Source organism: Oncorhynchus tshawytscha, linkage group LG03, assembly GCF_018296145.1.
Source record: "Oncorhynchus tshawytscha isolate Ot180627B linkage group LG03, Otsh_v2.0, whole genome shotgun sequence".
Taxonomy (NCBI): domain Eukaryota; kingdom Metazoa; phylum Chordata; class Actinopteri; order Salmoniformes; family Salmonidae; genus Oncorhynchus; species Oncorhynchus tshawytscha.
The window spans coordinates 61,154,128-61,165,756 of NC_056431.1; the positions used below are offsets into that span (position 1 = coordinate 61,154,128).

Below are 11,629 nucleotides of genomic sequence, written 5' to 3' on the forward strand. Positions count from 1 at the left end.
AGCACAAATGTTGTCTTACTTGCCTGGCATGGTAAGACTTTGTTGCAAGCTTGCAAGCTAGTTTGCTAGTCAAACCAAGGCGTTGTCAATGGAGTGGCAGGCACTAACGTTAACATTAAAGTGCTAACTAAGCTGTTGTTCCCAACATTATAAAACACATGTCATTTAGCACGCAATATATCATATAAGGTAGTTACAGGTACTTTAAGGTTCAGGGATTTACAATTTATTGCAACTAGTGTAAAAGGCACAGTGGGCAAACTGTAGGTAGGTATGAATGTCACAGTGTAGTTAGGCTTTAGCTACGGCAAAAAGGACCGTTTAAAAGGACTGTTAGCAACAGGTACTTTAAGGTTCAGGGATTTACAATTTATTGCAACTAGTGTAAAAGGCACAGAGCCACGACCACTCACACAACCTCTCCCCTGTGAGTTAGGAACGCGCACAGCTTTCATCTGACATAAATCACTAGCCTTTTTAATTATTTAATGAAAGTACCTCCATGGCATAGCTCCACACTGCTATACACCCAGAGAAATTACATAACTGTCATTTTAATAGGATCTCTGTGTATACACCACCATTGTTGTTGAGTGTTGCTATGGTGTTTGAATGTACCCACAGAGGTCTGCAGACTGAGTCCAGAGGTCAACGAGCAGCAAGAGCTAAGTCAGGATGTCATCATTCACCTGGATGGAAAGGTGAGGGGGGGATGAGAAATATTGGGAGGGAATTCTGTGAAAATAAATGTTGAATTTAGTTTCACTCAAAGCAGGTAGTCTCAGAGCCATACATTATATTAAGAGTTCCGCCAGGTTTTAGAATGGAGGCAGAAGTGTCTATCACTAGCAACGGCTATGGAGGAGAAAGTGGAGTCTCGGAACGTTCAGACAGAAATTGCAGTGGCCCGGCTTCCTAAATACTGCACACTGAGTCACCTTCCTAATATTGAGTTGCACCCCCTTTTGCACTCAGAACAGAATCAATTTGTCGGGGCATGGACTCAAGGTGTTGAATGCGTGCCACAGTTGTCAAGTTGGCTGGATGTCCTTTGGTTGGTGGACCATGATTGATAAATGGGAAACTTGTGTGAAAAACACAGCAGCATTGCAGTTCTTGACAACTGTACCATACCCCATTCAAATCTGGTCTTGCACACTCACACAATCCGTCTCAAGGCTTAAAAATCCATCTTTAACCCGTCTCCTCCCCTTTATCTACACTGATTGAAGTGGATTTAACAGATTATTTTTTATTTAACTAGGCAGTCATTTAAGAACAAATTCTTATTTACAATGACAGCCTAGGAACAGTGGGGTAACTGCCTTGTTCAGGGGCAGAACAGATTTTTACCTTGTCAGCTTGGGAATTCGATCCAGCAACCTTTCGGTTACTGGCCCAACTCTGTAACCACTAGGCTACCTGCCGCCATAGCTTAAACCTGGTCAGTCTGTCATGGAAGGAGCAGGTGTGCCTAATGTTTTGTGCACATGACTCTGGATTGTATTCATGGATGTATTTGGTGCTGGCCTGTGGAGGGAGACTCGTCTCTCCCAATGGGACCAGGAAGGAGGTGTTAGCGGACAGACTGACAGCCAATGTCACCTTCTTCAACAGGGACATCAAGCATGTTATGGCTGACCAGAGAGTGGTGGGTTACTGACAGTGACCCTTCCCTGGCCTTAGTGCATTAGCTCAACACCTTTAAGTGGGATATTAAACATACATAAATCCCAGATCAGTGTGTGTGGTCCTCTTACAGATCTACTATGCTGATGCCCAGACCCCTCACACCACCTATCCTGACAGCATCGAGGTTCTGCAGTTCCCCAACAACCAGACTGGTGAAATTTGATGGAAACATTTCATTATTATACTTAATTACCTCCTTCTCCACCACTTTGTTCTGACCCGAAACATTTCCTTTTGTAGAGAAGCATTTCCCTGATGGTCGTAAGGAGATCACGTACCCTGACCAGACAGTTAAGAACCTGTATCCAGATGGGACGGAGGAGTGTACTCACTGATGGGACCATCATTCAAGTTAACCTGGAAGTCCACACCTATCTATCCACGTTCTCTACACTGACATGCATCTGGACAGGTAAAAGCTCTTGATGAAGGAGTTCCCAATCTGTCTCTTTCGTGAAGTCAGTGGTTACAAGGGGTTTTGTTCAAGTAAGTCTCGTATTTTTCACCACTCATGTTTACGTTCTCCTCTCCTCCAGGGATGGCAGTAAGGAGATCCGGTTCAACACAGGCCAGAAAGATGTCCACACAGCAGACTACAAAAGGAGGGAGTACCCAGATGGCAGACAGGAGACCTGCTACACCACCGGGCCAACAGGCCATAGGACTGAATCATGTGTTTCGAGGGTTTTTTAGTTTAATGTGGTGCGAGTGTCTGTTTTGTCTTTTTTTAGCTGATTGTAATTTCTTTTGTAAAATAAATGTTTATCAAATCCCTGTGCATACATTTAGGGAGTGTATTAAAAAGTCAGACACATTGAAGCAGTTTTAAATGAAAACTTTAATACTTCTGTACCCTTCATACAGACAGTATTTCAGATAGAAAATAAAGTGCTCAGCTACATTCTGCTCAAAACAAAATGTTTGAGATTTATATGTACTGTATATTGAAGGAACAGGGAACTGAAGAACCTGTCCAATGTCACAGTAGATCTCTGGGGGGGGTCAAAGGAGAGAAAAGGTTACTTAACGTATTCAGACTAGAGACTTCACGTCGGTCTTGAACAAACAGATTACACTTTCTTTGAACACTGGAATGTTGTTACTGACCATACGATGCAGTGGCCTGGGGTGTGCTTTGCAAAAAAACCTGTCACTGATATTCACTCACTTCTACAACACGTAATTAATTAAATTCACACTGTTCATGGAAAACTGCATAGAATGGATGGCGGACGATGTATGTCATTGTGACAGCAAGGGGGAAACACAGCTACCAACTTAAAGAACAGAATTTAAGGAGCACCAGGAAGATCGTTTAGGCCTATATGAATCCTACCTTGAAGGGGGTAGTGTATCCCAATATGCTTTGTGTTGTATGTGTGTGCTTACTGTGACTATCGCTCGGACATTGGCTACTTCCCACGTCGTTGCTGGACAGTAGTGATGGGGAAGCGAAGAGTACTGTGTTGCCATTCATGCCCTCCCCATTGAGTATGTATGTATGGTAATCAATACTAGTTATTTCTTGTGTAGGTAACTACTATCCTACTTGGAATGAAATGGCCACGTTTAGTTACCCGGCTTATCAACTTGTCGTGCAGCCCAATCAGCCACGCAAAATTAGCTGATTTGCTTTCTATACACCCACTCCTTTCGACATCATCTCGCCCATATTGGGCTGTAGCGAAGAACATCTCATGAGTAGCAGACCCTTTACTTTCTTCCTGTGCCAATCAAAATCGCCTAGACCTAGTATCTAAGTTAGCCGGTTGTTAGCTAGCTAGGTAACATGTTAACGTTTATCAAACCAATAATTAGCAACCCGGGATTAGTTAAAAACAGCCGGTGACATGGTTTGTGAAATTATATAAAATGCGTGCAAAATCATGAAGGAGGAAAAAAGGTAGCTTTGCTAATATGGGTCATATTTCTGGAATCATTTAGGCTAGACAGTGTTCTCTGCTATAAATCTGCAAGCATGCCTGTCGCGAAGCGGCGCTCCATTTTTCCTCTGTCGCTCAGCGGCTGTGTGACAGCGAACTTGAAATTGCAAAGCCTACTTAGATTGGCCTGTGACCTTGGTTATACCAGGCAATGAAATTATACAATGTATCAAATGTAGCAACGGATGGCTCATCAGGGTCTGCATCCTCTCGCCTTCACAGCCAAATTATATTTTAAAAACTGAAGGAAGAATAGATATGCAGGAAGAGCGGACAGAGAGAAGCAGGTGAGTGAAGGCTGGTAGGGGAGCGGCTGGCTGATTATAGCTGCCACACGTGAGATGCGCCTGAAAGTGAACATTACTAGACTGGCGCAAGAGAGTAGTTGTTGCTTAATGAAAACAATTTATGAACAAAACTGACTTTATAAACAGCGGCAGCTGATTTCCTTTAGATCGGTAGGGCTGAAAAATGTGGTACTATCATATTGTACAACGTGATTCAAAAATGTTGGTATCATGTTTTGGTACCGGTATACCGTGCAACACTACTCCTGGATGAGAGCCAAACCCACCTTTGTCTCTTGCTGTAGTGTCTTAGTCAAAGTCAGCCAGTCCTTTCTCCACCAGAGGCAGGTAGACCAGAGCTCCATCCTCGTCATACAGGAACACAGACAGCTCCGGTTCAGTGGCCTGAGACAACCAGGAAACAGCATTATCATAAAAACTACACTATAGCTTCATTATCCCCATTATCATAAAAACTACACTATAGCTTCATTATCCCCATTATCATGATTGGCAGAGATGACCAACAGCACCAAGGTTACCATCTCACAATGACCTAATTGGATGAATGGTATTTGAACAGTATACTGTTTAGAACCACAATACACACATGCAACAATTCTGCTGTTATCGCCCTTGTTGAGCAGAGACCACAGTAACGCTGAATGCCAAAAATCCACTATCATAACCATGACCACACTTAATGTGTCGTCATCGTCTGTCCAGTTTTTTATGACTGCCACTGATATGACGGGGATAACTAAGGCAGATGTTGCTCACGGTAACGGATGCGGTGCAGCAGCTGTGCAGCAGGTCAATCATCTCCAGGGCAGCCTTCAGGCTCCACTCTGGCCGGTAGGACAAGCGCTCCTTCTCCAGGTTGTGGCGGGGTGGTCTGAAGCCCGCCACCCGCACCTTGATGGCCTTACAGGGAAACCGCAGGAGATGGGCCGGGATCTGACGCAGCCTGACGGGGAGAAAAAAAAAGACTCCGGTAACCAGAGAAGAAAAGGCAAAGCGAGAGGGTTTTACTCTGCCCAAAATCTGTCCACAAAAATGACAGACATTTTTGTATAGAGGTCAATGAGTGTCTAAATTGGTCAACATTTTTTAAATTTGCAATGTGGGGCTTATTTGATCTAATAGAAGTTTTGTAATGGTTAGGTTGTAAACAAATACACTGATATAAATGGACGCACGTGGCATTCCGGCAACTTTGGAAAAAAAATACTTTTTGCCTGTTGTCATAGAGATAGAGGACTCTATAACCCATTTTAGCGTGGACATTGCCGTTGAGGAGTTCCACCATTTTAAAGTATTCAACAGGGTGGGGATTCCTATGAATTGGGAGCAATCAGCCAATGAAGAATAAGAAAATTGACTACCTAAAATGGAGACAGCCTCAATGGCACTGCCCATGCTGTCAGACACTATAATGGCACAGATATAAAGATGAGTAGTCTATCTCAAAAGTTTCCCAACCAGGGGTACAAGGACTCATAAGACCATAGGCTTACTGGTAAAATGCACATGAGAGTAAATCAGGGGTACTCAGGGCAGACCAAAATTCAATTGGTGGTACAGTAACCGAAAAAGGTTGGGAACCACTGCTCTTACTCTAAGGCCTGTTGTTCGCATGCCCTCTCATTGGCTAGAATGGTCCCACCTGATCTCGCCTCCTTTCGCCTGCCTTCCATCTTTGAGGATGTGTATTTCCATTGTTAGAGCGGTCACTTGACTATCTTGTCAATATAATAGACAATCAATCTGCATGAAAATGGGATTTACTTATGCTCCAATCTCCAGTAGGATTCGGCCCACAGTGAGATGTCTTACTTGTGTGTGGGAAGGGTGTCGTCAGAGCCAAAGTCCACGTGTCTGACCAAGATCTTAACAGGGTTGAGGCCAGCGAAGCCCAGCAGCTTGGCCCGGTAGTACTTCCCATCACTGTATTCTGCCAGACACGGGGCCTCTGGAGAGATGGATACACAGGATCAACAAGTCAGAACTTTACCACCTAGCTCGTTATAAGTCCCTGTTACAAGACCCTACGGAAATGTTTTAGTAAAAGCATTAAGTGTGAAGTTTAGTACATGGAAAGAGCTTGTGATCGTGTTGTGGTTTACCAATGGCGAAGTCCGAGAGCATGGCCAGACGGTCAATCCTGTCATGGACTCTCTTCAGTGCTTCCTCCAGACTCTCCCCACCAGACTCCACACAACTACTGCCATCTAAGGGATACAGGAACACCTGCAACACACACGCAGTAGAAAGTGTTGCAAAAGGCATAACAAATCATTTCAGAATTGACATTACAGTTGGGTATGGAAGTGGTAGTACCTCGTTGGGGGTCCGGAGGTGTTTGATCCTGACCCGGAAGCGTTCGCCTTTCTCAGGCAGGTTTGGGTATGAGAACACCCTCGGTACTGGCTCTGGGTCCTCCAAACCCTGTACATAAGACAGGAAAACACAGCAGAGCAGTGGGGATGACTGACATTTTCACACTCGATAAATAAATAAACAAATGTAATTGGCAAGTTATATCGCAGTGTGCATACTAGCAATTTCAAACAACATCTTATATACAGATGGCACTGAATAAGCAACATACCTCTGTGTCAATGTCCCAGTCATCTAGATCTAGGTGAGATGACACCACCAGCTCCTGATGAAAATCACAGATTTAGACTATTGTGTTGAATCAAAAAAAAAAAAAAAAAGGGGGGGGGAATTGAAACAAGTGTAATACCCACTCCCACCTCCCTACCTCCTGTGTGGATGCAATAGCCTGGTCTACAGAGGCGTGTTGGTGGTGAACCATGATTCTGCTTAGAGTCATGCCATCCAGAGAAATCTGTACTGTCAGACAGCCCAGAGGATCCTCAGGTAGTTCCTAACACACACAGTCATGTTTTTTGTTCCATTTTATCATACATCAGGCCAGTGAGTCCATGCACAACTGATACAGGGCCTTGCCTGCAGCTTATAGTGAGACACCCACACTTACTCAAACTGAGAGGATCACCTCATATCCCCCAAGCACTAACATACCATCTTTGTGTGTGTAGTGTCCACCTCACCATAACCTGCATGTCCACACAGCGGTTTAGCAGCAGCTCTTTCAGCAGAGCCACAGCATCCCACTGCCACGTCCTGCCCACCTGAACAGAGAGAGGGGAGGGGGGGAGCAACTGTAGATAAAGGAGAGGAAGCTACTGCGATGGAACACAACCACCACGATTCTGAATCTAGTCCACTCACAGGGATGACTCCGTGCAGCTGGCAGGGCATACAGAGCTGGGGAATATCCTCACACAACACTGTGGGGTAGACGTGACACACTGGGATGTTCTCCACTAGACCCTGGTCCACGTAGCGCACCTAGAACACACACAGGTTAGGGTCTTGTAAGTTTTGTATAGACATCATTTGTATAAATTGTTCAAAATCCCAGTATTTAGTTGTTCACAAAAAAACGTGTCTGTACCTTAACGTGACCTCCAATGACCTCCAGCACCTCTCCTCTGTACCAGAGCATGTCAGAGCCCATGACAGCACAACCCAGGACACTCTTCCAGGTGTAGGGCTTCAGCCTGGGAAGGGTCTTTATGTGCTGCTGTAGACGCTCCCGCAGCTGCTCAAACTGACGCCCTGACAAACACACAGTAGTTGCGCATGTACACTGAGTGTACAAAACATTATGAACACCTTCCTGATATTGAGTGTGTCACCTAGGGCTGTTATGATGACCACTGAATTATTTTTCTTAGATGCATGCCAGCAAAGCTCAACACAATACAAGTGGCTCCCATTTTGGCTGTAGTGTTTGTTGCGTATTCCGGTGAGGGCGTGCACTTAGTTATTTATCTCCGGTTATGTTCTCCAGGATTATCCGTCTTAAATTTGATTGTTTATTTACATATTAGGGTACCTGAGGATCGATTAGGAACGTTGTTTGATATGTTTGGAAGAGTTTATTGTTAACTTACGGGATTCATTTGTATACATTTTAAAACGAGGGAAACCGGTGGATTACTGAGTCAAGCGCGCCAATGAAACTTACGTTTTTGGGATATAAAGAAGGACTTTATCGAACAAAAGGAACATTTGTTATGTAGCTGGGACCCTTGTGATTGCAACCAGATGAAGATCTAAGGTAAGTGATTTATTTTATCGCTATTTCTGACTTTCGTGACGCCTCTGCTTGGTTGGAAAAATGTATGTAATGCTCTAGTGTGCAGGGCGCTGTCCTCAGACAATCGCATGGTGTACTTTCCGCGGTAAAGCCTTTTTGAAATCTTACAAAGCGGCTGGATTAACAAGAAGTTAAGATTTTAAATGATGTATGACACTTTTCATGAATGTTTAATATAACGATTTCTGTAATTTGAATTTGGCGCTCTGCAATTTCACCGGATGTTGTCAATGATCCGTAAGACGTTAACCTGTCTCCTCCCCTTCATCTACACTGATTGAAGTGGATTTAACAAGTGACAACAATAAGGGGATAGCTTCCACCTGGTCAGTCTATGTCATGGAAAGTCTGTCAAATTGTGTATAACTCAGTGTGTGTGGGGGGGTGAGAGTGAGTGAGAGGGAGCGCAGGGGTAAACAGTAGTAGAAAGGAGAGTACCTGCGTGGTGCGTCATGGCGTAGATGAGGCCATCCTCTCCGATGGCAGAGATGGTCATCAGAGTGCGTCCACAGTGGGGCAGCTCAGGGGGGCAGTAGGCCTGTGTCTTCACCTTCTCTGGGGAGGGGTTAGTACAGGGGGCCGGTTTGGGCGGCGTAGGGGCAGTGGAGACGGGTCGGGGAGAGACTGACCAGTCAGAGGAGGGGGGCTGGTTTTCTGTGTTAGGTGTCCTGTTTTGAAGGCCCTTGAACTTGGAGTCAGAGTCTGATAACTCCTCTAGTTTAGGCATGGGGGACGCTCTGTAGCACAGAACACAGGGACAAATAGGGCAGATACGTAGAGCCAGCAGAAAGACATGGGTCCTAGGAAACACATTATACTCAACTGTGAAACATATATCCACACACAGTTCTGTTACTCACTGTGGCTTCCTCTCTTTCAGAGCGAGGCCCTCACTAACCAGGAAGTCTGCGATGCTGACGTCTTGCCCGGCCCGGTTGGAGCAGTACAGAGAGACCGGCACCGGACGCTGCTCTGTGTTCTCCTGCAGAGAAGAGGAAAAAGCTGGTATAAAGAGAGATTCAAGTAAAACCATGGATGGTCTCCACTGAGCTGGTGAAGAACAAAGTGTCACAGTATTCAGATGTTCTACTATTATATATCACAAATCCTAGCTATAACATACTGCCTATTTTAAAACACATTTGGATCATTCTCAGGTTACAAATTGAACATTCAGAAAAGTGAATGTTTTCCGATCAACCCCGCTGCCAAGCAAATTCACCCTGGAGCCCTGCCTTTCCGTCTGTCGCCCTCTGGTTTTTACTATTTAGGTTTGAATATAACACCTTTGGCTACCCTCCATAAAACTAACTTCGCAAGTCCAGTCAGTCTAGTTAAAACAGACTTAAACGCTGGGATAGTCTGCCTCTGTCCTTAGCTGGCAGATCCAATCTGTTAAAATTAACATTTTACCTCGGTTTCTATACCCTTTTCCAATGTCTTCTGATCTTTCTGTCAAAATCATTTTTTACCAAGTTGGATAGGCTCAGTCATTTTATCTGGGCTGGCAAATCACCTAAGATACATAGAACAATACTTCAAAAGGAGACAAGATGGAGGATTGGCACATCCAAATTTACTGCTTTACTATTGGAAAGCCAATATTCAAAAGATTGTGGTCTGGTGTAATGCTCCAAGTAGCAACTGGTGCTCATTAGAAGCACACACCTGCCAATCATCCTCCCTTTCTGCTTACTTGTGTCCCACTGTCCTTCAAAGTACACTGGAAACCCCAATGCGCTCTCTACATTGAGGATCTGGAGACAATTTTGTCAACATTTTAGACTTTTTGCCCCTTCTCCTCTAAGCCCCATTTGTAACAACCACTTATTTTAACCATCCAAACTCAACCAGGCTTTTGTTTTGTGGCAACAGGGAGGTTTGGTATGTTTCAAAGATGTATTTTTATATGGGAAGTTAGCCAATTTTAATGATCGTGTAGCTAATCTTTTCCCCTATTTTCAAGTCCGTAACTTTTTTCGCTCTAATTTTCAGATGAATGGTGGGAGGAGGCCCTTCTTAGGGTTAACTCCATATCATGTGCTCGGTTAAGTTTAATTCAGTTCAAGGTCTACACCAAAGAGTAAATTCCTCCCAGACACAAATGACACATGATAGATGTTCAAATCACTCCGACCTGCAGCCTTGTCCTCTAATAGCTATATTTGGTGTTACATCTTTGTTGCCTAGTCTCACTAAAAGTAAAGAAGGCATTGTAGTGTTTGCTTCTCTTATAGCACGCAGGGAGATCTTGCTTAATTGGAAATCCCCCAAACCTCCCACTGTATTAGCCTGGTTAAAAGATCTGTTTTCGACAATTAGAAAGGTTATTCTGGCAGCCTTTAATTTCCTTTTTCGAACAGTTGCCTTCTATTGATCAGGAGTAAGAAATGTTGGCCAACAGGGGATATGAGAATGTGGGAGAGAATGGAGGGTATGTAGTGATATTTTTTTTATTTACTTTTGTGTATATATAATTTCCAATTTATGTTTTAATGTATTTTTGTATGTATGCTGCTTTTGTTGTTAAGGGGAGGGAGGTGTTTCAATAAGTATAGGGGGATAAAAGGACGTATCTGTTCAATTTGTAATTTGTGTTTGTCAAAAAAATAAATAAATAATTATACACACACAGTCAAAAGTTTGGACTCACCTACTCATTCAGGGGTTTTTCTTTATTTGTACTATTTTCTACATTGTAGAATAGTGAAGACATAATTTGAGATTATTCAAAGTAGCCACCCTTTGCACACTCTTGGCATTCTCTCAACCAGCTTCATGATGTAGTCACCTGAAATGCATTTCAATTAACAGGTGTGCCTTGTTAAAAGTACATTTGTGGAATTTATTTCCATCTTAATGCATTTGAGCCAATTAGTTGTGTTGTGACAAGGTAGGGGTGGTATACAGAAGATAGCCCTATTTGGTAAAAGACCAAGTCCATATTATGACAAGAATAACTGAAATAAGCAAAGAGAAACCAGTCTATCATTACTTTAAGACATGAGGACCTAATTCTCCAATGTGGAGAATTTCAAGAACTTTGAAAGTTAAGTGCAGTTGCAAAAACCCTCAAGCACTATGATGAAACTGGCTCTCACGAGGACCTCCACAGGAACGGAAGACCCAGAGTTACCTCTGCTGCAGAGGATAACTTCATTAGAGTTACCAGCCTAAGAAATTGCAGCCCAAATAAATGCTTAACAGAGTTCATGTAACAGACACATCTCAACATCAACTGTTCAGAGGAGACTGCATGAATCAGGCCTTCATGTTCGAATTGCTGCAAAGAAACCAATTCTAAAGGACACCAATAAGAGGAAGAGACTTGCCTGGGCCAAGAAACACAAGCAATGGACATTAGACTGGAGGAAATCTGTCCAAATTTGAGATTTTTGGTTCCATGTCTTTGTGAGTAGGTGAACGGATGATCTCTGCATGTGTGGTTCCCACCGTGAAGAATGGACGAAGAGGTGTGATGGTGCTTTGCTGGTGACACGGTCTGTGATTTA

The 11,629-nt window shown here is 43.7% G+C and overlaps 1 protein-coding gene and 1 long non-coding RNA gene across 4 annotated transcripts in view; one reads left to right on the plus strand and one right to left on the minus strand.

Moving 5' to 3' along the window:
- Positions 1 to 392: 392 nt before the first annotated feature.
- On the plus strand, positions 393 to 2,470 carry LOC112240849. Of its 2 annotated transcripts, none has more exons than XR_006083125.1 (5): positions 393 to 427; positions 625 to 701; positions 1,743 to 1,844; positions 1,933 to 2,104; positions 2,229 to 2,470. It is a non-coding gene; the product is annotated as an uncharacterized LOC112240849 (long non-coding RNA). The 2 variants fall into 2 exon arrangements; XR_006083124.1 differs by having other exon boundaries at positions 1,763 to 1,844.
- A 42-nt stretch (positions 2,471 to 2,512) lies between these two features.
- The window catches only part of rnf17 (ring finger protein 17), a 36,819-nt gene continuing 27,702 nt past the window's right edge, over positions 2,513 to 11,629 (minus strand). The window contains exons 25-37 of one of the 2 annotated variants that reach the window (XM_042319778.1): positions 8,978 to 9,099; positions 8,556 to 8,854; positions 7,410 to 7,573; positions 7,184 to 7,303; positions 7,003 to 7,083; positions 6,690 to 6,815; positions 6,534 to 6,587; positions 6,263 to 6,370; positions 6,049 to 6,172; positions 5,759 to 5,894; positions 4,703 to 4,889; positions 4,210 to 4,327; positions 2,513 to 2,684 (exon numbers count right to left, since the gene is read on the minus strand). In XM_042319778.1, coding sequence (XP_042175712.1) covers positions 4,232 to 4,327; positions 4,703 to 4,889; positions 5,759 to 5,894; positions 6,049 to 6,172; positions 6,263 to 6,370; positions 6,534 to 6,587; positions 6,690 to 6,815; positions 7,003 to 7,083; positions 7,184 to 7,303; positions 7,410 to 7,573; positions 8,556 to 8,854; positions 8,978 to 9,099 — 1,617 coding nt within the window. In that variant the 3' untranslated portion in view covers positions 2,513 to 2,684; positions 4,210 to 4,231. The remainder of the gene's footprint in view (positions 2,685 to 4,209; positions 4,328 to 4,702; positions 4,890 to 5,758; positions 5,895 to 6,048; positions 6,173 to 6,262; positions 6,371 to 6,533; positions 6,588 to 6,689; positions 6,816 to 7,002; positions 7,084 to 7,183; positions 7,304 to 7,409; positions 7,574 to 8,555; positions 8,855 to 8,977; positions 9,100 to 11,629) is intronic. The other variant, XM_024409076.2, reaches the window with a different exon arrangement.